The following is a 26,239-nucleotide window of genomic DNA, read 5'->3' as shown; positions in this document are numbered from 1 at the left end:
TTTTTCAAATATATCAGCTCCCGTTGTTTGGTCTTTAAGAGGTTCCAATGAAAGAAGCGCTTCAATAATTTCAAAATTAGAGGTACATCCATGTATGAAAATTAATAGCTGTGCAGTATTCTTTTGGTCGTTACTTTCATCGAGAACTATCGAGTACCATGTTATGGATTCTAATACTGATAATAATTGCTCATTCAAATTTGTTTCGATACATTCAATTCTTCTTACTACGGTTCGCCGAGATAAACTTATATTCTCAAATTTGTGTTTAATGTCCGGACATAATTCCACATGCTTTAGTCATACATTCTTTAATAGTCTCCATCAGAAAAAGGCTTGCTGCTTTTTGCAATTATATGAGAAATAACAAAACTTGCCTCTACAGTAGCTTCTTGTTAATATCCTAAAAGTTATAATGAATTAAGACAATTATGGGCTGAATCACAAAGCCAATTAGAGCCCCTAATTAGCTGTGCTCCTGAACTTACTTCTATTCTTTGCCATGTTTTTCCACTTTCTTATTCCAAAGGTGTTTTGCCTTCTACTTGGAAATTTGTTCATATCCAGCCAGTTCCTAAAAAGGGTGACAAATCCCTCCCATCCAATTATTGTCCCATTTCAATTACTTCTACTCTTTCTAAAGTAACTGAGAAATCAATTTACCGCCAACTCTTAAAATACCTAGAAACCTTCCGTCTGATCAATGATCGCCAGTATGGATTCTGTCAGTGTCGCTCCACTGGTGATATTCTGGCTTATGTTACCCATTTATGGCCTAATTCAATGGAAAAGGTTGATGAAACAAGCATTTGCTCTAGACATCTCAAAGGCTTTCGATCATGTCTGGCATAAAGGTCTTCTAAACAAGCTTCCATCTTATGGTTTGCCAACTGTTTTTTGTAATTGGTTATCCAGATTTCTCTCTGATCGCTCACTGAGAGTGATGGGAGATGGCTCTCTCTCTCTCTCTCTCTCTCTCTCTCTCTCTCTCTCTCTCTCTCTCTCTCTCTCTCTCTCTCTCTCTCTCTCTCTCTCTCTCCTCCCTCCCTCCCTCTCTCCCTATCCATAGTTTTCCCGATGATAGCACATTGCATTTAACTTTCCATTTTGAGAAACCTTGCCCTGCTCAATCAGCTTCAATTTCTCGAATATCTGCTACCAATTCCTTAAATGCCGATCTCCAGGTAATTCTCCAGTGGGGCAAAGACAACTTAGTTGATTTCAATCCTTTTAAAACTCAGTCTTGTCTTATATCTCGCAAAAAGGATTCTTCTGCACCTATGCTTATCTTTGGTGACACTGCAATTTCTAGGCAAAATGATATATATCTCTTTTGGGGATTACCCTGACTTCTAATCTCTCTTGGTACAAGCACATTACAAATATTGTTTCCTCTGCATCTAAAAAACTTGGTTTTCTTTTTCACTCTCGGCGTTACTTTTCTTCCAAACAGCTATTCCCTCTGTACAAATCACAAATCTGCCCTAGTATGGAATATTGTTCCCACATCTGGGGCAGTTTCCCCAAAACCTCTCTCAGGCTTCTAGATTCCATTCAGAAGAGGTCAGTTAGGTTAATTAATGACTCATCTCTAATGGCGTCTTTTCACTGGCTATCTCATAGTCGAACTGTTTCTGCTGCATGCCTTTTCTACAGATACTTCCATGGGCACTGTTCTTCTGAATTGGCTTCTATAATTCCCACTCTCTCTTTCAAAACAGTCCAAACACGTGCCACCACCAGCCAACATCCATTTACTGTCCAACTTCAAACTCACAGAACCAACTTTTCATCTTTCTCGTTTATTCATTCAACTGCTGTTTTCTGGAACAACCTTCCTCCGTATGTATTTCCTGAAAATTACAGTCTACAGAAGTTCAAGTCTAATGTCAACAAATATCTTCTTTTGTCTTCTCAACCTCCAACCCAAGCACGGTACTCAGTACTATAGGTTCTAATACCTCTTGTGTTGGGGTTTTCATAAAGGAAAAAAAAAAGAAAAAAAATACTAGCGTGGGGGAGATGACATTACTAGTGTTCCAGCAAAGTTTTACAGATTTGCAATGGTTTGTCACTTCCATGAAGTGACAAACCATTGCAAAAAACCATTGTCACTTTCAGATCTAAACCATCTGAATGCTCTTAGGGAGCTCACTTCACTTTCCTAGATATTTTGAATTAAGAATGGAAATAGCTTTACCTACAACCTAATCACTTATTAAGTGAAGTACTAGAAACAATGGTGCAGGATTTAGATGAGCTGTAGTCATCATGTGTTTAACTAGCTTGGGCTGAGTATATAGTGTTAACTGGTTGATTTTTGGAATCCATTTCATTCCTGGGAGTGATTTTCTTCTCCCATGTTACCAACCCAGCCATGTGGAAGCAGATGCAATGCCACAGAGTGGGCAAGCAGATTTAATAGATTAGTAGAGTGCTCAAATAAACAAACACAAACAGAAAGGTGTCTTTCCTTTGTAGACCTAGAAAACTTTATCTTCGATGTTTTACATGTTCTAGAGATTTTCCAGAAAAACATTAAATAGCAAGCACAATACTATCCATCACAGAGGAATTGTTTGATCATCCAAACTGTTTGGAACTTGGAGCAGAATTCTGAGTGGGCAATAAATTTATTATTATAATTTTTTTTAATCAAAGAAAACAACAAGCACGTTTTGGTTCAACCTTAAACATCATTTTTCTAAAAATATTTTAAGGAAGAAAGCCTAAAATTATGACATTAGTCAGTGCCTTTGCATCATTACTACATAGTTGAATTTTTTTCAACAAACTGAAGTTTGTACATTGGCATCATTATTATAACATCTTATATTGTGAAATCCTTCACAATGAGTTGCCCTCCTTATACTTCAAATAAGTATTGCTTCCCCATTAGAGGAGATGTGGTACTCAACTGAAAATAAGTAACACAGTCTTCTCTAATGGGAAAGTGTTACCTATTTGAAATATAAGGAGGATATCAAATATGCTTTTCACTGTTCTGTGTATACCAACTTGTTATCTGTGTTTTATATCCATCAGTGATATGTATTTCTAAACACATTTGATCAAAAATTCCAAGCCGTTTAATAACTGAATGGTTTAACATTGACAAATGTAAAGTACTACATATGGGAAACAGTAACCTCAGAGCAACATATCAACTCTGAGGTACTACACTGACAATGGTTGTTGTTGTTGTTGTTTTGGTTTTTTTAGGAGCATTAGCAACTAAGGCCATGTTGCTCCGTGAATATGCGGTGGTCATTCCCTGACCTTTCCGTATTTGGTGGTGACGGGCTCGAACCCCGGTTTAATCAAGAAGCGTGTGCTACGCACTGCTGCTGCTGCTGCTGCTCCTTCCCACCTGGCTACGGAAGCGCCTACTGACAATGGTAGAGAATGAAAAGGACCAGGGGGTAATTGTGCAGGCAGACATGAAGTTTTCTGAGCAGTGCAGATGGGCTGCAAGAGAAGCTCATGGTGTCTTGTCAATGATATACAGGAATTTTTCTAGCAGGGATAAGGAGGTGATTATTCCCTTGTATAAGGCAATGGTCAGGCCAAACACCTTGAGTACTGTATACAGGTCTGGAGGCTTAATTTCATGGAACAAAGGGTTGCTCTTATGAAGAAAGGCTTAAGTTTTGCAAATTACAGTGTCTGGAGACTAGGCACCGGCGATGTGATCTGATAGAGGTGTATAAAGCTTTGAATGGTTTGAGCATACTCAATGCCAATGGGATTCTTCCTCTTGCTCAGAATAATCACCTGAGAGGGCATAAATTCAAGTTGAGGAAAGACAGATGTAGGATAGATGTGCAGGAATTTGCCTTTAGCCAGCGGGTAGTTGGTTGGTGGAACAGACTTCCATCCCTTGTTGTGGAAGTTGATAGCCTAAATAAATTTAAGGCTCAGCTGGACAGGTATTTGGAACGAACGGAGGGGTGAAATGGGAGTGGGGTTTTTTTTTTTTTTTTGGCTGATGCTGCATACGCTTGCTTTCTTGCATCATATGCCTCTACTAATGCTAACTCATTGTGAAGGATTTCATAATATGAGATATTACAATAATGATGCCAATGTACAAACTTCAGTTTGTCTAAAAAATTCAACTGTGTAGTAATTATGCAAAGGCACTAACGTTGGTTTACTATAATGGGAAAATCACGTTTAATAAATACAAATGAATATCAAAAATGCTTTTCACTGTTCTGTGTATACCAGCTTGTTATCTGTGTTTTATATCCATCAGTGATATGTATCAATAAACACATTTGATCAAAAATTCCAAGTCGTTTAATAATTGAATGGTTAAACTTATAATTAACACACTAACCTTCATGGCCTGACAGCTGAACCCAATTATTTGACCGACTCTTCAATATGATATCACTGGCAGGAGCTGTCAATTCGAGAGCATTCTAAAAAGAGGCAAAACAAATAAATATTATTTAAATGAAAACAATTCTCTTATTTGTTCCTCTCCTAAGTTCAATATCTCCACACACACACATGGCTAGATGTTCTAGTATTTATATATTCTCTAAATAAACTAGTAAATGTGCCTATCAATTTTTAGGTCTATATATGTCAATTTAAAATTTAAGTTGTTATTGTTTACCTCTTACTTATTCGTCCACCTTTTATTTATTTCCTTGTATTTCATGAAAATTCAAATCTATGGATATTCAACATGCATGCGTAATTATCATAAAAACAAACAAAAAAATAAAATAAAAAAAATCAATTAAAAGAGAAATTTTATTCATCATAAAACCAGTAATGACAATTTTGAAAAGATAAAAACAGCAACACTAAGATATATTTGCCAACTAAATTATTTATTGATGGTACCCAGAAGTATAAAGGAGGATTTCCTAAAAAGGAATGTTCAATTAACTAAATAAAAATTGAACTGATGTCAATATTTTGGATTCTTAAGTATTCCATTCTTCTGAAGTTTAAAATATTCACATACATTCTTCACAGACCATATACGTGATATAATTTAAATTAACAATCTATACTTGCCAACCAAATTATTAGAAAACTTCACTCAATGCCTAGTTGAGCCACCTTTCACCTGAATTACAGTCTGCACACTGCAATATGGCACTAGATGTCTGAGGGAGTCTAACTCCACATTTAACCATTCTTCCATCAGGATATTTATCAGCTGCTGTATTGTGGTTGGTTTCAGAAATGTAAAGCCAAACTGCATCTTCCAATGTATCCAGACATTCTCAATTGGATTCAAATCTGGAAAATTAGGCAGCCAGGGTAGGACAGATGCTGGAAATCTTCAGAACGTTTCTCAAACAATTAAAATATAATTTTTGCATAGTGGATAGTTGCTTACTGTCTTGAAAGAATCAATCGCAACCTAGGTCAAAATGAAGCATTGAAAGGTGAAGTTGGTCTGATATAACAGAAAGATATTCACTGGAAGTAACATGACCTTCTAAAATGTTATGAACAGACCAAGTCCATGCCAACAGAATGTACCCCATACCATGATGCCACCTCCAGCCACTTGAGTGACAAATACGAGAGTGGATGCATGGCTTCATGAGGTTCAACACCACACTTTCACCCTACCATTGGTACAAAAAAAAAGAGTAAATCAAGACTCATCGGACCACAAAATCTTTTTCCACTGTTCAACAGTCCAGTTTTGGCTTTGCCGGCAACACTCCAGGTCGAATCTTTCTATTTTTACAAAAAAAAAAGAAAAGTGGCATTCGCATAAACACACAGGGCCTCTGAGAGGAATTTTATAAGGGGGTACAAAGTTTCTTTCGGGCATCCTTCTCTTCTCCATTAGTCATCCTGTTTTTATCCACTACAGTTTTATGCCATGAGCTGTAGCCTATAAGGCCAAAATGGGTATGGAAGATGAGAGGGGTGGACTGGAGCGCTCTGTTAATTTTCTGTATTTGAGGCCGCCTTATGCTCCTATACTCCCTCCATGATAAATATAAATAAAATAAAAGAGGATCAGAGAGAAGAAAGCACATTTCATTTGAACATCTTTGTTTATGCTATAATACATATAAGGAGAAAAAATTCACATTGAAACATCCTTTTATATTGCAATGCAGATCAGATCATCAGAAGACATAATTATTAGTAAAAAGTTATTTAAAAAAAAAAAAACGGTAGATAGGCTTAGTATTTACTTTAAAAAAAACAGAGCTTTCCTGGCCTTTTTTTTTTTTTTTTGTGAAAAATTTTGAATGACAGCAAGAAAATTAATTGTTCTGGCAATGTTTGATTCAATACTTAGCCTGGCCAAATCCACAAGACATTCCTGAGACATTGTAGACCTTAAACAATTCTCTTTATTATTATTATTAATAGCCATATGGTGCAAGGAAGCCTGAGGCTTATTCTACACCAGGCAAGAAAAAAAAATTCTGAATTACCCTGAGAGAGAGAGAGAGAGAAGTAGAAGGGAATCACCAAGAAAGAGAAGAATGATGATATCCAGCTCAGGACCCTGGGTGTGCCAAGCCCATACTCACCAGATGTGAGCCCCTGGGGTTGCTTAATCAGTTTGAGTTTGCTAAATGACCTCTCTGCAGAAGCATCTGTTACTGGAATTGTTAATAGTATTCTTAAGCTAACACAAACATTTGGAAACAGGTCACCGAGTCTGTACTCTGTTAACAAGTTCAACAGATCTAATGGCTTTAACTGTGCATTTGCAAAATTTGCTTTATGTACTAAGGGTAAATGTTGCATTTCTTTTCCACAATCACCATCATTAAGGTCAGGAGGATATTGCTCTGATAAAGATAAAGTTTTTCTCTCCACATCACTTTCAGACATGGTGAGATAGTTACACAAGAAATCAAATTTTTCTGCCAACTGCTTAACAGCATTGAAGCAGACAGTTAATCCTGCTATAACATTGCCTACCAAAATGTACTAGTAGTAGTGGCATGTGATGCAAGAAAGCAAATGTATGAGCTTATGCAGCATCAGCCAAAAAAAAAAAAAAAAAAACCACACCATTCCCTCCAAATGCCTGTCCAGTTCCTCCTTAAATTTATTCAACCTATCAACTTCCACAACGACAGATGGAAGTTTTTTCCAGCAATTAACCACCCGCTGGCTAAAGGCAAATTTCCGCACATCTATTCTACATCTGTCCTTTCTTAATTTGAATTTATGCCCCCTTAGGGTCGTAATCTGAACAAGTGGAAGGATACCATCAGAATTCAGCATGCTCAACCCATTCAAGGCCTTATACACCTCAATTAGATCACCACGCAGGTGCCTAATCTCCAGCCACTGCAATTTGCAGAACTTAAGCATCTCTTGGTAAGAGGATCCCTTCATTCTCCTCACCAATCTTGTTGCCCTTCTCTGTACATGCTCAAGTAAATCTACATCCTTCCTAAAATGAGGCCCCCAGACCTGTATGCAGTACTCAAGCCGTGGCCTGACCATTGCCTTATACAGAGGGATAATCACCTCCTTTCCCTGCTAGCAAAATTCCTATATATCACTGACAAAACCCCATGACCTGCCGTGGCAGCCTGTCTGCATTGCTCAGAAAACTTCATATCTGCCTGCACAATTACTCCCAGGTCTTTTTCATTTTCTACCACCATAAGTGTAGTACCACACAGTTGGTACGTTTCTCTGGGGTTACTTCTACCCATATGTAGTACTTTGCATTTGTCAAGGTTAAACTTCAGTTGCCACTTCTTAGCCCATCTGCCCAAATTATCTAGATCCTGTTGCAGTAGCACACTGCCATTACTGTCATTAACAACCCTGCCAACCTTTGTATCATCTGCAAACTTCGACATTAAGCCTGATATACCTTCATCAATATCATTGATAAATATACAAAACAACGGTGGACCTAACACCGAACCCTGTTTGACTCTACTAATAACATTAGTCCACGAAGAGCGGCACCCATTGATTACCACCCTCTGTCTTCTCCCACTTAACCATCCTTTTATCCATTGTAGCAACTTACCCTTAATACCATTCTGCTCCAATTTGTACAATAGTCTTCCATGCGCAACAGTGTCAAAAGCTTTCCTGAAATCCAAATATATGATATCAAAATTATTTTTCGCATCCAGTTCCTTCGTAACCACATCATAATATCCTATCAACTTTGTCTGACAAGACTTTCCCTTAACAAACCCATGCTGTGTCTGAATTATTGCTGCAGTCTTGTCTAGATGATCCTGCAATGCATCTTTAACCAGTGACTCCATTATTTTACCCGGAACAGAAGTTAAACTAACTGGTCTGTAATTACTCGTGTCACCCTTCGATCCCCCTTTGTGAATTGGGGATACATTTGCACATCTTCAGTCCGTGGGAACCTCCCCTGAGTCCAAGGATGCTCTCATAATTATGGCTAAGGGTTTGCTTAGTTGCTTTGCCGCCTCCTTTAATATAACTGGATAGATCCCATCCACCCCAGGTGCTTTTCGTACGTTTAACTTCAACAATTTCTCTTCCACTTTGCTCTCGGTTATTACAAAATCATTAAGTATCTTGCTACAATTTGATAACCTTCTGCCATTTTCAAACCTTAATAATTCCTCACGTGTGAATGTAGATGCAAAATACTCATTCAGTTTGTTTGCTACCTGAGCAGGATCATCAACAGTCGAACCATCGATGTCAAGTGGACCAATCAGATTCATCCCCTTCCTTTTAGAGTTTATATAAGTAAAGAAATCCTTGCTGTTTTTCTTAGCATCTTTTGCCAAGGATTTCTCGTAATCTGTCTTCGCCTGCCGAACCTCCTTTGTGACCTGATTACAGATTAACTTATATCTGCCATAGGCTTCTGAGTCGCTTGATAATTTATATGCATCCCATGCATTTTTCTTCTCTGTTACGAGTCTCATTAGTTCATTTGACAACCATTTAGGCCTAAACCTTGAACAATATTTCTTAATAGGTATGAACCTTTTAGTAGCTTCCACGATTAATTCCTTGAATGCTTCCCACTTAGAATTTACTGTTAGTAACATCGTCAGTTGATCCCACTGTACAGAATTTAAAAACTGTCGGAGAACACTGTACTCGCCTTTACGGAAGCAAAAACCCTTTCCTTTACCCCTGATGGTAATTAAATCTTTAAGTAAATCCCACGTCAGTACACTGTGATCACTGCCACCTAGTGGTTCTTTTATCTGCAAATTCCTAATACATGAATGATCACTACTGATAACCAGGTCAAGAGTATTACTTTCTCTGGTTGCCTCTCGAACATGCTGCTGCAGAAAACAATCATCCAATAAATCCACAAAAGTCTGACTAGCGTGTGAGTGCCCAACCCACAAGTTCCAGTCAATATCTGGGAAGTTAAAATCCCCCATTATAAGACATTCCAATTTACTAGCCCACTCTATTTCTCTGTACAATTGTTCATTGTACTCATTCAAGTCATTAGGCCTATAACACACGCCTACTCTTATTTTTGCTTTTGCAGTGTTTATGTCACACAAAACTGACACAACAGTGCACTGTTCATCTATATCAACTGGATGCACTTCTTTTGATTTTATGTTTTTCTTTATTAACAGCATAACACCTCCTCCCTTCCTATCCTGTCTATCCTTTCTGTACACATTGTACTCCCCAAATTCCAAGTTCGGCATTCCTTATATCTGTGTGACACCACGTCTCTGATATCCCAACAATATCCGCCTTTGATGTCTTGACCAACACTTCAAATTCATCAAATTTATTTACTATACTTCTAGCATTGGTATACATGCACTTATTCTTATTCTTAATTACTCTAAACACATCCCATATACCCACCTGTTTCACGATGACTGCCATCCGTCCCTGAAACCCCCAACACCCCTCGCTCCAGGTCGCTACTTATTCTAATAGAAGTTGTGCAAGAATCACCTTCACCTCTGCCTATGGCTACTGTTAAACTATTAGTCCTTGTATCCCCCCAAGCTATCAGTTTTCCGACCCACCTAACACTGCCTCGATAGCATCAGCAAATATTCTTGCACCCTTTCTATTTAAGTGTATCCCATACCTGTAGATGCAGTCTCTCCTGTTAACAAGTACAGTCCAGGCTGAAAAAAATTCTATCCCTTGAGCCTTGCACAATCTTTCCAGGGCCGAATTGATCGACAAGGCTCTCATCATATACTCCCTCCTATCATGTCTGGGCAGAATTGCAGACACTTTCAAATTCAACCCTAATTCACGGCTTTTTTTCATCAGTGACCTGTACTTGTTAAGTAATTCCGCCGGTCTCCTACTCTTAATATCATTAGTGCCAACGTGTACAACTATATCACCTTTTGTGCCCCTAAAAGATGATATCTGCTCTACAACGTCATCAACCTTTGCCCCTGGCAGACATACCCTGGTCCTGTTCCATCTATCCTTTTTACAAAGAATGTTCGCCGTTTCCCTGACAATAGAGTCACCAACAACCCTGGTCCTGTTCCACCTATCCTTTTTACAAAGGATGTTCCCCGTTTCCCTGACAATAGAGTCACCAACAACTACTAGTTCCTTTGGGACCAGCGCAATCTGCCTTGGGGGTTGCCGCTGTGTTGCGTGATGACCAAGTGCAAGCTCTGGCGTTGATGTGGGCAGCTGAGAGCCTGATGGGCCCCTCAATTTAAATCTTTCGAGGGCATCCACTCTGTCCTTCAAACTCTCATATAGGCCCATAACAACGCTGAGTTGTCGCCTGATTTCCTTACACTCCTTACATCGGGCACACACAAAGACATCCCCCCATGGTAATATCATGTTCCGTTCCAGATAGTTCAGCAAACATTTCACAAGCTGCACATTTTTTTAGGCTGTGATGCGTTGGAGAATCGCCCCCCTCAGTTCTCCCCCGAGTCACAGCACTCCTGCCACTTTGTGCCCGTTGCTTTGCTGCTCTAGTTTGAGGCATGATATTTTAAATTAATAAGATCAATAAATTAAATTAAATTAAATGTCAATACCACGCTATCTAATAGAAACAGTGAAGCGTATTACTGTTTCTATAATTATACGTTAGAGCTACCTAGCTACCTCAATTAAAAATTTGAATTCCCTATCACTTCAGAAAGTGTAAAACACACTTTCTGAAGTAGGCCTCTTCTGGCATATCGTCTGTATCATTCATTTCCTCCAAGTTAGCATCCGATGTGCTGTCATCATGCGGCCTTGCCCTCTTCCACCACATCTATGGGAGAGTTTTATTTCTATGTTTAGGTTTGATGCAACCAATTTGGCCTCATTCCGCATGCATTTCCAGTTGTTTTGAAGTTTTGTCAGATATGTGATGAGAGGTTCTTTGTTTGCTACTTCAACATCCAGTGTGGCATCTCTAGTGCTTGGATGACCCTGTTGCAAATATCTATGGCAGCTAATATTTTGTACCACACAGGTGACATTAACACACAGGCAAAAGATGTCACATATAATAAAACTTCATGGACTTCATTTCTTGTTTTGTCCATCAAATTTAGTTCTAGGAAGTCTTCCAGTGCTAATTTAATGCCAGGCAAGTGAGCTGCAAAAGGTTTTACATATTCAACATGATCTGACCATCTTGTTTCAGACATACCATGAAGATAACAACCAATACGGTTTTTGAAGTATTTCCCACCGCTCAGAGCTGGAACTGAACAGGCGGTACACAGTTTGAATTTTTCCCAAAATGGTTATTGCTTCAGGTATGCATTCAGCAGCATCCTTTCCACATAAGTTGAGTGTGTGACAACCGCAAGGTGAAAAAATTGCTGTTGAGCATTGTTCTTGTATTTTTGCTTGTGTGCCATTGCATTTTCCAGCCATATTTGCCCCATTATCGTAGGCTTGAGCTCTACAATCACTGAGAGGAATATCATGTTCTTTCAATGTGCCAGTTATCAACTGAGCAATTTCTTCCCCTATTTTGTTGCTATAATCTGCAAACTTGAGAAATCTTTCTTGAATCTCATATTGAGTTTCTTTTAAAAGAAATGTATCTCAAAATAAATGTTTGTTCAATATATGAGGAATCTAGTGTGGCATCTACTATTACTACAAAGTACTTTGCAGATTGCCTCTCCAGCAAAATGTGTTATTTCACAAGATTCAAGCATTCTGCAATAAATTCATTTTGTGAGTCAGGGGACAGATAATGAACTTGAAGCTGCTCACTCCTTTTCTGTGACTCCTCTACACTTAGCACACGTTCCTGAAGGATGGGGTCCCACCTGGAGAGCAGTTCAATGAGTCCTAAAAAGTGTCCATTGTTTGAATCACCAATTCAATGGGATGAACCAGTAAATGCCAGACCAAGTTCTCCCAAGGAGAGTACAACATAGATGATGCACTTTGAAAGATTATACCATTTCACAGCTTCAGTTTTGATTGACACTTCTAAGGTGGTGTCAACTCATGTCCCAGACAGCAGGTGCCTTTCTAGTTCTCACCAAGCTAGGATACATTCTCTGTGACTATTGCCTTTTTCATGTTTTGGGATCCTGCAGAAAAGTTTCTGCCATTTCCCATTAGAATCCCAGCCTTCAGCAGATACCAGTGCAGATTTAGACACAGAAGTACTAATCTTGAGACTATTGGCTGTCTTGTGCCAAAATAATTGATATGGAAAGCAATATAATGCTTGTTTCTGTTGACTCCAGACAAGCCAGTCTCTTACATGTAGTTCTCCATTGGTGCTTTGAAATTTCAGTATGCTTTCTGGGAAAACTTGATTGCAGGTATCTTTTGGGAATGTTTTAGGCAGAGGGATGTGACCATTTGTAACATACTTTTCTATTTCCTTTTGAAATGGAAACTCGGTTTTGATACATCCAGTGTCAAGGCCTACATTATGATTACTCTTCTCATTTTCCAAATTCAGTTCCACATGCGCCTGTACGTCTGTTTCTTTCTGTTTTCCATTTTCATTTTCTGCATCTTCATCAAAATCTTGTGCATGATTACCCAAATTAACTGCTCCTTGTTTGAGCATGAGATTTCCAACAGTTTCTACTTGCTCCAATTCTATAGGCAAATTCAATGAAAAATTTTTTGAAGCCGCACTTAATCCAAATTGAAAGAGCATTTATTGACCCCCTTTTTCATTTTCCTCTCATTTTTTGTCTTTTGTTTTCTGGGCTCCTGATTTGTGAGAATACATTTTGGAGAGATGATTTATAATTTATGCTTTTATATCTGAAAAAAAAAAAGGGGAAAAAAAAAAAAAAGACAAAACAAAAAATATTATATACTAATAATTTAGTAGTAGTGCTATAGAGAACATTCTACTACAGCTAAGTTCAAGCAATGTCAACTCCCACCAGCCAAAGATAAAAGCCATTCCGATTTTTAATATTGCATATTAACATACACTTTACCATTTCATGATTCACGTACAAATTGCATACCTACTTAAGTTTCTTTGTAGCATTAAATCATTGGCTTATCAGACATATACAATATGTGATGCCTGATCTTTTGAATAGGCTTAGCCAAGCTGGCAATCATAGTTATCATTAGGCCACAAAAGTTCTATAGATAAGCTATGAACTGTTGCAATAACGTGTAATATAGGTAATATAACGTGTAAAATGGAATCACTTTTGGACCCCGGGCCTGGGTACAATGTACTCCCTGCACCCCCATATCATAGGCCCTGTAGACACACAACTACCAAACAACATATTCTTCAACTCCCACTGCATATTTCAGTTGGAAATGGGTCTTTCTTTGCCTAAATTGAATTTTTCAGTAATTTGCACACTGGATCTTCTATTCTGATGAAAATTCACTTTAAATTCATGTTTTCTCATTCTTGGTGTACCAACTTTCTGATGCATTTCTTCCTTTTAGAACTTTGTTCTCCTTTCATTGTATACTTTTAAGATGGTTGCTTTGCCAGCAGTTGTGGTCCTTGCTAAACATGTGCTCAAACAATAACACCTTTCTGAAAATCAGAAAGATCATCTCTCTTCCCTATGACCAAATCAACTAAGAAGCCCCAAAAAAGCAGAGTATTTATCCAATACCAAGAAACTTGTGTTCATACCCACAAGACAACTTACATTTACATACATTTATCGGCTGATGTCAATGCAAAAGATTTCTAGTTTTTTGGCCAGTAAGTGTAATTTAAATATTTGCACATAACAGATTACATTCTGAACATAAGAACTGAAAAGCTTCTTATGTAATATAACAGCCATAAGTGATTACATTCATAATCATAGAGAGAGAGGTGATCGGAGAATGAAACTAATTTTCCAATCTCTCCTTTTTTTGGAAAGTTATTAAAAAAAAAAAGTTCTGATTCTTTAAGTGTGCTTATAAAGCATACTGTATATATTCAATTACAATTAATTAGCATAACTGAAATTTTTGTATTCTTTTCAGTATGGTTTGTTCTTTCATCTGCATTACCAATTTTCAGAAGTGAAGTGAGAAAATCATATTTCACAGCTGGGCATGCAAAATGCAGCACCACCCCCCTGCTCATGTAATTTCTTTTTGCTTTGCCTACTTTCTTATAAAAAAAAACTTTTAAAAAAACAAATGATTATCTCAAGGATATTATGATGTGCAAGACTGCCTTTATTCCAACGATATATTTAATTCCGAAGTATGCATAACATGCCCGTGTGTAACTTTTTTCAGCTGCAACTGCTGGTTGTTTTTTTTTTTTTTTGGAGAGGTGGTGGGAATATATGCCAGAAATGTCCACCAGAAGGGTAACAATATTAATACAAGTATTCCTCAGGTTTTAGGATCAATGACTGTCAATGTTGTGTATTGTTTCAATTTTAAAAACACATATTTTAATCCATTATATTTTGGGACCCAGGTAACCAATTTAACATAATTAAAAGACAGTATTAACTTTTCTTATAAAATTATCATCTATAAAAATTTATTACAAATAATGTCATACCTATGCATCAAATTGCTTTAATAATTATTTTAGTAGAAATTTTTTTTTAATATTTTGAATTTAATTCAATTAAACAACCTAACACTTACCAATGCCAATAACTGAAGGAGAGTCAGGTCTTCAGAATCATTATGATCATGCCCATCTAGCAGCTGAGAGTCACCATTTATAACATTCTGTCCTTCTACACTCTTCTTTTTAGTTTCTGTAGCAAAGGCATTTTTGGTCAGTTGTTTCCACCTTTTCTTTGCTCCTTTTTTATTGCTATTAGTTAAATTCTGCTTCTTTTGTTGAAGGATTGCAGCAAGTTCAATTGCCTTGTTGTCTCCTGCTCTTGATGCCTGCCAAAATAGGAAATTACGAGTCTTTTTTATGCTATAAATTCTGGGTTTCCTTGAAAATATATATCTATCACTAACGGTATTTAGTATAAAGCTAAAATCACCTGGAGAATGAAGATGGCAATTCTTACAAACCTGGTAATATGTCAGCATGTCACTAGTATCTATTTTCTGACTTTGACTATGAACAGATCCCATAACCTTAACTAATTAAACAGAGATAATACAGAATGCATGTGTTTATTAAGAAGTCTTGTTTACTTTACTTAGACAGTACATCTGCTAGACATGAACACTTAGTAGGGTTGCATGTACATGTACCTTAGTTTAACAGGATTTCCAATGATAGGATTAGAGTAAATCCTGAGAAGCATTTCATATGACTCACCATGTATGTATGCACGTATTCATCTATTATAGACACACATTATCAAGGAAATGCTATTCGGTCTTTTTAACTGTGAAGTCAGAATAAATAATAATTAGCCCTCTATTTATTTTAAAGGCAAAATAATCTTTGAATTTTTATTTATTTGTTAAAAATATAAAATGAGATAGTTCAGTATATTCCATATTCAAACACAATTGCCACCAAACTATCTAACAATGAATTAATATATTTTTATTAAGATAAAAATATTAATATATTTTTATCTTAATAAAAATATATTAATTAAATAATATAACTGTTAAATTTATGGGAATTTTAGTATATGGCCTCTCAAATATGTTCCCCAATTTCACCATATAAAAAGATAATTAGGAAAACAATGGGGTTTGGAATAGTCCCCCCACTGATTCCAAATAATTCCTTCCCAAATGAAGAATTTAATCCCAAAAGGAGAACGAAGTGGTCAATCTCACACAGTTGAAACTACGCAACATCAACAAAACAACAAGCTGATGAAATCAGTAGATGAGAAGAAAAAAATTCATGGAATGATTACAAACCATAAGGGTAGACATATTCCTAAAACAAGTATAAACTAGTCTGAAATCCAGTTACTAAAGAGGGTTAGGCATTCTTTGGCTAAGAATGCAAAGAAAAGCAAGTAATTCTTTGCTTATGTTAATATTAGAGAGAATGGGATAAATCACACTAGTTTACTAGATATGAATGGCATAACTATTGAAACTTCAAACTTTGTTTTTTTTTATGTATAGGTGTTATATGGGCAGCTTTGAAATGGTTAGGATAAATTTCATCCGTTAGTGATTTATTAAAAAGAAGAGACTTTATGATAGAGAATAAACATTGCTCCAAAAAACTAGGGGCAAGCCATCTGGGTCTGCGAGCATAATCATTTTTTAGGCATTTCAAAACAGTTTCAATATTATTATTATTTAATGTTATAGTGGAAAGATCGTCAGAATATTTATGATCAAGTTTATAGTTATTATTTTGATTATTAAAGTTACAACTGATTTCTTCAAAGTAATCTGCAAATAAGTTGGTGATGTCTTGGGGAGTAGTAGTAGCAATTTATTGTTTGTACTGAGGTTTAGGAATGAAGACAGATCAGTTAAGTATGCTTGTATGTACGCATTTCCAAAATGCTTGCCTATCATTGTTTTTGGAAAAATATTTGATTAAGGATGATATACAATTTTTGTGAGATAGCAGAGTTGTTTGGCCTTTTTTTTCATTGATTTAAAATTCTCTCTCTTGTGGGTTGAATTGAAATGCTTCAGTTTTTCTATGGGCTTTTCTTTTTGCTTGATAACATGTTTCAGATTTGAAGAAAACCATACTGGATTAAGGTTTTGGGTGCAAAATTTCAGAACATTTGCATCAATGGCATTGAAAACTGTATAAAAAAAAAAAGTCAATTGCTTTATTTATAGAATTATTACTATAAATATGGTTCCCAGTTAGCCTGGGATAAGTCAGTCTATCAAAAATTTCTGAAGACTTAATTGATAAACATTGTTTTTATCAGTTGAGATTGTAAATGTAATTGCCTTATGATCAGATATAAACAAGCCATCTGAAACATTAGCTTCTAATGTTATAGTTGAAAACACCAGTACATGAGGATGGAAAAATTAAAAATAATAACTGCCCGATTTCTATTGGTCTGATTTTAATGAAATTTGGGAAGGATGAATAAATGGTTCTATACGAGCCAAGTATAAAATTTCATGAAAATCCTTTTCCACTGGGAGTCAAGTAATCACTTGCCGATGGATGAACAAAAAAATAATTGCCAGATTTCTATTGGTCTGATTTAAATTAAATTTGGGACTGCTCTACTCATCTCTCTCTAGCAAAAATAAGTACAAACTTTAATAAAAATCCGTCCACCGAGATTCGAGCTATTAGATGAGGATAGAAGGGCAAGGAAATAATAACTGCCATTTTCATGAAATTTGGGGTGGCTCGATCTTTTTTTTTTTTTTTTTTTTTCCTAAAAGAGCCAAATATATATTTTTATGAAAACACATCCATTAGGAGGCCAGTTATTATGTGGACGGATGGACATGGTGAAGGCAATATATGCTAATGTCTAAAAGCTATCATATAGAATCATTAGTTACTACCAGTCTGTTTAGAACTACGTTAAATAAACAAAACATAAGAGACAGCATTTATTTTGAAATTGTTACAAAATGGGACACGTTATAATGCAACCACATTATAATGGGATATCCGATTTTTAAAATGCAAAATCGGACGAGTAAAAAAAAAATAAAAAAAAAGTGTTTAGTGATATTTTAATTGAAAAAGAACATTATCACAAACCCCAACTGGTTCCAGATTACGATGAGGCATATTTTTCAGCAGAATGAAATGTATTTACCTAACAGCAAATGCTATATTACAGAAGAATCACAAAATGCTGTAATCAAGCACCGCTGATTCCTGGATCAGAGTATAGCGATGAGCCTGAGCTATCAAGGGCAATTGCGGTTGGCGGTCCCGAAACTGCAAACAACATATTTCCCACAAGTACGAGTAAAATTACGTAGTTCCATGGGCAGCTCGTGCAATAAACAGGTCACAACCATTCTTCATAACTGACAGCCAAAGCACAACACCAATAGGCTACCCAAGAGTCTTCCACACTAAAGACTAACAAATGCAACCTAAAAATCGGCTCTTCGTGAGAATAAACTGATTTATTGCGGTGCAACTGAAATAAAGGGCTCATAATTTTAGAGAGACTTATATATAAATAAAAAAATTAAACAAAAGTTGAAGTAAGATTCTTCTTATTTTCAGTTTTCTTACTTAGTGTTATTGTGAACTGTAGCGTAACTAATGACCTTGGTAAACTTTCCCGTGGTCGCCGAAACAGCGGATTTGTCGAATCGTACCCATCCTACACTACCTTGGCAACATGAAAGGGAACAATGTACTCAATGATTTTGCCCAGTAGTACTCGGGGAATATCTTGTAGGGGCTCATATCTGCCTCAGGCTTCCTTGCAATCATATAGCTAATAATAATAAAAACACTGCTAAAAGCAAGCCGGTGCGCCGTAACTGCACAAAATACTTCCGATTACGTGCAGAAAGGTGAAATAAGATTCTTATTATTTTAAGTTTTCTCACTTGCGTGTTATTATGCCTTATGTCCTTAGAAAACTTTCCCGTGGCAGCCGAAACAACGGATTTGCTGAATCGTACCTACACTAGCTTTTTTGACTTGAATGGAAATGGTGTACTCAATGATTTTGGCCAGTGGTACTTGAGCAATATCTCATATTATTATTATTATTAGCCATATGGTGCAAGGAAGCCTGAGGCTTATGCTGCACCAACCAAAAAAAAATTTCTGAGTTACCCTGTGTGTGTGTGTGTGTGTGTGTGTGTGAGAGAGAGAGAGAGAGAGAGAGAGAGAGAGAGAGAGAGAGAGAGAGAAGGAAATCACCAAGAAAGAGAAGAATGATGATATCCAGCTGAGGACCCTGGGTGTGCCAAGCCCATACTCATCAGATGTGAGCCCCTATAGAGGAACAAAAGCAGTGCTAAAAGTAAGACGTACGGCGTATTTGCAAAAAATATTTCGGATTATGTTTCCAATAAAACAGCCAATATGACATAACTATATATATATATATATATATATATATATATATATTTGAAATGCATTTTTTTAATTAATGCCGTTATTATTATGAAACCCTGTTGTTTTCTTTTATTTATACAGGGTGTCTCAAAAATATACGGCATAACTTCAGGAATGAGTTCCTCATATGTAGACAATAAAATTATTTTATATCAACATAGTTCCGGAAATGCTTGGTTTTCGAGTTTTGAAGGTCTGTCTATGACACTTAACTGTTCACATCACCTTATAGTAATTGTTCAAAATGTCCACCTTCTGCCTGAATACCGGCCTCACATCGACATCTCGTGGACTCGCGAAGACTATGCCAAATTCCTGGCACGTTTCGTATTGTCTCACAATCTGCCACAATTCGATTGCGGAGAGTTTCCACATCAGCTACCGGAGTCGAATACACCAATGACTTTAAATGGCCTCACAAGAAGAAATCTAGTGGGTTTAAATCAGTGGGTGTGGAGGCCAGGCAGGTGGACCAACCCCTCTATTTCAGGAGTCGTAGATCTTGGTCGTTCTCTGTCGGCAGCACGAGGTATAAAGGTTCTATGTTCACAAGGCGGCGATGGATACCTTCAAACGTTTTCCTGTCTGGACATCTTCGTTCTGGGAACCTTTCGTGGTACAAACGACGAGCCTCCAGAGCATTGCCGTCCGCCAAACCGTACATAAAGTGCATATCCGCCTGCTCCTCATTTTAGTACATGTTCGGATTGGAAAACCATCAGATTTTGTCAGTACCTTGTGATGAAGGAAATCACCTGCGGGAGATAACAATCCGGTTAATAACTCGGGAATCAAGCATTTCCGGAGCTATGTTGATATAAAAAATATTTTTGTTGTCTACATATGAGGAACTCATTCCTGAAATTATGCCGTGCATTTCTGAGACACCCTGTATAGCCATCGAAAAATTAGTAATGATAATGTAATTACGGCAGCATTATTGTGAGGATATATATATAAAAAAAGGGTAGAGTACCAGTATTTCTAATAATGAACATAGTTTCAGAGCGTAGTCGAAAGTGACGTCAACCATAGTGAGGCTGGATGTGGAACTAAAGAGCAGGATGAGATCCATTTCTGATCTTGAAACAGTGGCAGAGCGTTGCCGAAAGTCACTCAATCATAGTGACTTTGGATGAGTAACTTAGAGAGCAGGGCAGTGCCAAGGCATGGGGGCTGGAAACTCTAACCTTATGTACCTTTCTGCTAGGGAAGCAAAAATAAAATAAGTTTTAGATGGTGTAGTATGAACTGCTTTTCCAGGGCTCTAAATTAACTAGGCACGATACGAGACTTTTTTTTCTTTTTTCTTTTTTTTTTTTTCATTTTTAGATTCTTTAGAAAAACTGGGTTATTCATATAGCAACAATGAGATAATTTAGGAATTGGCAGTTGTAATTCTTAATTTGAGAATGCGGTAAACGATAAATAGGAAAGAAACAAGCTTTAATAGTGGTTACAATGGATGGCTAATCATCCCCACCCTTTATCCCAACCTAACAATCGCCTCTTAAATTATCTAACACACATACCAATCGGCCATATCAGTTAAAAAGTGGTTAAAAAGAGTAGTAGTATTTGGAGAATGAATTCTCCAAATGAATGAGTTACAAAAAAAAAAAGTAACTAAAGCATACATATCATCAGTACTGTACTGCATACATCTGAGATGGTTTTTTTTTTTTTTTTTTTTTCCCCAAAGTAGAGGAGATCAAAAACAGCTGGGCATGTTGACGCCTTTTTTTAGGTAAACAAGAAATAAGGCAGATGTACGGGGGGGGGGGGTTTAGCTGAGCATTCTCACCTGGTATATTTCTTGAATTTCTTTCCAATTTATAGGAGGATCAGGAATCTAATTTTGCAAAACCATAGGAAGCTAAAATTTCACAGCACATTTCAAAAAAAAAAAGTATGTTTAAATTTATGGTTAATCTCTTTTCAGCAATTCTCACCACTATAACTGGAACAATTTCTCGTCAAGCATAACAGGCTGAGTAAACAAGTTTTTGTCAAAACAAACGAAATTGCAAAAACAAAGTTTCCGTTGGAAGTCAAAACTTAGAATTTGCAGCAATCGACAATTCGCTTTTTAGCTAAAAAATACGGTAAGTTAAGATTTTAACGAATTTAAAGTTTGATTTTGAATGACATGCAACAAGTGACGGATCATCTAATTTTAATAGGAAGACAGCACACTTGTGATAATATCGTTAGCATCTCAAAATCCGTGAAGCTCAAGCATCCTTTATCTACTATACATACATCACGTTCTTTGCAAACAAGACGCGAAAGAGTTTAAAAGAAATTAATTTTACCTGACAGAATTTTAAACATCAATAGCTAGCTATTTTTAGATTCTTTAGAAATAGTTGTTTGGGTGGTCTCAAAAAAGTATTTAAATAAATACATTTTCTGTTTACACTTCGAGACAGCCATATAGGGTTACAGGGATTTATAACAAAGAATACAATAACATCGCCCTATTTAGTAGTTAGTCACGTAGGATCGAACCACAGTTAACTCATACGGGTATACTTACTTTCGGATTTAACCACATTATAAATACATTTTTTGGGATCCCATTGCCTAGTAATCATAGATAATAAGATACTATTATATATCTCATAAGATACTATTCTTGTCAAGTAACTACTGTAGTTCATAACTCCTTTGACCTATCGTAGTCGTGCCGGTATATAAACAGAACATTTTTAAATTCTGATGTTCTCGCAGGATTAAAATATCCAAAAGAGTTGCAAAGTTAAATTTTTGTTGTTGCTGTTAAATTTTGAGCTACTGGTTTGAGATGATCGAATGGACAAGCTGCACGAATGGACAAGCCTAGGTGCATTCTGAGATGGCAGTATCAAGCTTATAAAGCAAAGAAGAAATGCAGGGCACACCATTTTACCATCTCAATACTCATATATACGAGAAGCAAATTTGGCAATGTTTACAGGTTACACTGAAATTAATAATTAAAAGCATACTTTTTAATTATTAAAAATTTTAATAAAGAATAAAGTAGTCTCATTCCCTACAATACACCCCACAAAACGACAGAAAACTTACTCAACATGGAATCGAAAACCAGACCTCTCACACACACAAATATCAAATAATATGCAATGGTCCACTCAGTTGGGGTTGCCAATCTTCCCCTATTTCCCGGAAATACCCATAATTGGAAGACCTTTTCCGGTTTCAGTATTTATCATGACTGGGTATCGTGCTTTCCTTTCATTACGTATTTCTGTATAATAAATTACCTACATTTTTTTTCTTCAAATGTTATTTTTAGATACTTTGATTAATTCGAGCAATTCAAATTTTACTTCCATAGACATGGACCACTAAGCACGAGAATATTGGCAACTCTAGGCTTGTCGACACACTGAGTATTAGTAAAATTCAGGAAATCATGATGTTTCCGTACACGCAACAGATCAAATTTTGTTTCGTCGTTATGATTAATATTATTTCTAAACTTTATTTTATTTTGCCATTTTATTTCTATTTAAAAAGTTCCCACAGCAATTGTGACGGCAAAGCATAACGACATGTTTTTTTATATATTTTCTTTATTGATATGACAAAAAGAGGTTACGTAAGCAGTCCCGATATTTTCTATTATATTCCTTACGACAATAAGGAAAAACACAGAATTAATAATAACAACAATAAAAAATAAATAAATATATATATATATATATTAAAAACTTTAACTGAATATTATAGAAAGAAAATTAGTACCGCGAACATCAGTGGTTGCAGCTGCTTATAATAAATTAAAATAAATGAAGCAAATGCCAGTAGCATGACAAACCAGTAGATTGAAAATGAAAAACCCATACATAATAAAACAAAGTGTGTGTGGGGAGGGGGGAAATCAAGATAAGTGTATTGCAGAAGGAACGCTCCTAAAATAATTTAGAAAAAGACAAAATATACAAATACCAGACATCAAAATTTTTTTAGAATATGCCAATTAATTAAAATTTACTGGCGTCCCCTGAAGATAGCACTAGACACAAATTGTGAAATATAATTAAAAACGGAGCCAAAATCTATCAAACAAAAATGAAAATTAATACATAAAATAAAATAAAACGGACAGACCATTATACCCCATCTCGACGGAGGACCAGAAGGCCAATAATGGTCAGGGAATCACTGCATTTCGAACATTAGACAAATCTATGCACCGTAGAACCGATACACCGATCGATCCATAAATGCAATGAAGTTGAATAATGGTGGCTCTTATGTCGTGAAAAATTATAAAAGATCCAAGCACTAATGTGGCAATATAATATCACTTGTTATTTGATATTGTATGTTTTGGCTTTTTCTAAATTATTATAGGAGCGTTCCTTCTGCATTACCCTTAACTGGATTCCTTCCCCCTTTTTATTTTATTATGCATGGGTTTATTTTCTCTTTCGCATTACTGGTTTGCCACGCTACTGGCATTTGCGTCATTTATTTTTATTTTAAAACAATATATATATATATATATATATATATATACACACACTGTATGGCGTATACAGTGAAATTCCCTACCAGCCAAATGATATGGGGATGCATTTCGTATCGCGGAGTAGGGGTGCATTTCGTATCACATGCAGTTTATAAAAGGTTCCATAAATGACAATGGATACCTGGCTATATCGGAAGGCAAATTGCTGCCAACCATCAGAGACCATTTCAACCTGCCAAGTAACTGCATCTTTCAGGACGACTCTGCTCCTTGTTATCGGGCGAAAAGTGTAAGTTGGCATTTCTGTAGTTACTTTAGCTTCATTTTTGTATTACATGTTCGACAGTAATGTGTTTATATTTGTTACAGGTGAAAAAATGATTGGAAGAACGGTCCATTACAACTCTTAGCTGGCAAGAAAACAGCCCGGACCTAAATCCTATAGAGAACTTTTGGCATCGTGTGGAATCTGCAGTTGCCAGAAAGAAACCAAAGACCCTTCCTGAACTTCATAATTCGTGTTTGGAACCACGAACTATCAGATGATTATCTTCAGAAATTGATCTTGTTAATGCCTCGACGGTGTGTTGCTGTCATCAGGGCAAGAGGCAGTTCAACTAAATATTAGTTTGTACCTGGTGAACTTTTCATTTTGTTTTCCATTTAAAATGATAAACTGAAGCAAACTGAGGGCTTCTGATAACATTTCAGCCATAATTGTCGTGTTTACCAAATAAAGGTTGCAAATGCTCATTTTGGAATATTTTGAGAGCACCTGTCAAATATTACTTAGCTTTGCATTAACTATTAATAAATATTTTGTTTATATTTCTATTTGTGATGTAACATACCATCCCGAAAAATGGTGAGAAATGTGAAATTCCTAGATGCACTTTCTTTGAACACCAGTGTATACAGGGTGTCTCAAAAATACACGGCATAACTTCAGGAATGAGTTCCTCATATGTAGACAATAAAAATATTTTTTATCAACATAGTTCCAGGTCATCTAACATTTCGAACATTTCGTTTTGCTTGATTCCCGAGTTATTAACCGGGATGTCTTATCTCCCGCAGGTGATTGCTCTGGAGGCTAGGCGTTTGTATCACGAAAGGTTCCCAGAACGAAGATGTCCAGATAGAAAAACGTTTGAAGGTATACATCGCTATCTTTGTGAACATGGGACCTTTACACCTCCCTAGTGCTGCCGAAAGAGGACGACCAAGATCTACAACTCCTGAAGTAGAGGAGGAGATTTTGATGTTGTGCATGCCATTCCTGGAATCAGCACACGCAGAATAGCAATGCAACTGGCTGTTCAACGTTCGACTATTTGGAGAGTTGCGAGAACACCAACTGTATCCTTACCATCTGCAACGGGTACAGGCCTTATCACTAGCAGATTATCCTGCGCGAGTAATGTTCTGCCAGTGGTTCTTGCAGCAGTGTGGTACAGCTCCTCACTTTCCTGCCTTAGTGATATTCACAGATGAAGCACAGTTCACACGAAACGGAATCCAAAACTTTCACAATCAGCATGCATGGGCTGAGGAAAACCCACATGCAATTCTTCCATCACATCACCAACAGCGGTTCAGCTTCAACATCTGGGCGGGTGTTTTTGGTGATAAGTTATTTGGGCCCCATGTACTTCCAAACAAACTCACAGGGCAGGCGTGCAGAAACTTTCTGGAAAACAACATGCCTGATTTCTTGGACGACACGCCACTGATCACTCGTCAACAAGCACACTTCATGCACGATGGCGCTCCCCGCACATTTCAGCCACCTAGCCCGCAATTACCTGAATCGAAGGTTGCTGGTCGGTGGATAGGTAGAGATGGACCAACTGCCTGGCCTCCACGCTCACTGATTTAAACCCACTAGATTTCTTCTTGTGGAGCCATTTAAGGTCATTGGTGTATTCGACTCCGGTAGCTGATGTGGAAACTCTTCGCAATAGAGTTGTGGCAGGTGTGAGACAATACGAAACATGCCAGAAATTTGGATCGTCTTCACGAGTCGATGTAAGACCTGTATTCAGGTAGAAGGTGGACATTTTGAACAATTACTATAAGGTGATGTGAACAGTTAAGTGTCATAGACCAACCTTCAAAACTCGGAAACCAAGCATTTCCGGAACTATGTTGATATAAAATATTTTTATTGTCTACATATGAGGAACTCATTCCTGAAGTTATGCCGTGTGTTTTTGAGACACTCTGTATATACACCGATGAACCCAAACATTATGGCCACCTACTAATACACTGGTGTGCAAACTTAAGGACCAACACTATTTCTAACGGTTACAACCACAAAATGTTTACTTAAGGTACTCTTTATTGATGAGAGTAGATTCAGTCTCAGCAGCGATTCTGGACATCAGCTAATCTGGCGAGAGAATTGGCACACGATGTCA

The 26,239-nt window shown here is 36.8% G+C and overlaps 1 protein-coding gene across 2 annotated transcripts in view; it reads right to left on the bottom strand.

Moving 5' to 3' along the window:
• The window catches only part of LOC150075833 (inositol-trisphosphate 3-kinase homolog), a 232,557-nt gene that overhangs the window by 40,280 nt on the left and 166,038 nt on the right, over positions 1-26,239 (bottom strand). Inside the window, exons 1-3 of one of the 2 annotated variants that reach the window (XM_090387089.1) lie at positions 15,397-15,497; positions 15,010-15,261; positions 4,343-4,427 (exon numbers count right to left, since the gene is read on the bottom strand). In XM_090387089.1, coding sequence (XP_090243215.1) covers positions 4,343-4,427; positions 15,010-15,261; positions 15,397-15,459 — 400 coding nt within the window. In that variant the 5' untranslated portion in view covers positions 15,460-15,497. Of the gene's footprint in view, positions 1-4,342; positions 4,428-15,009; positions 15,262-15,396; positions 15,498-26,239 lie in introns of those variants that run through there. The other variant, XM_090387088.1, reaches the window with a different exon arrangement.

Source organism: Mastigoproctus giganteus, chromosome 13 (genome assembly GCF_048544385.1).
Source record: "Mastigoproctus giganteus isolate SK-2022 chromosome 13, ASM4854438v1, whole genome shotgun sequence".
Classification (NCBI taxonomy): Eukaryota; Metazoa; Arthropoda; class Arachnida; order Uropygi; family Thelyphonidae; genus Mastigoproctus; species Mastigoproctus giganteus.
This window is presented reverse-complemented; position numbering and strand designations above follow the sequence as displayed.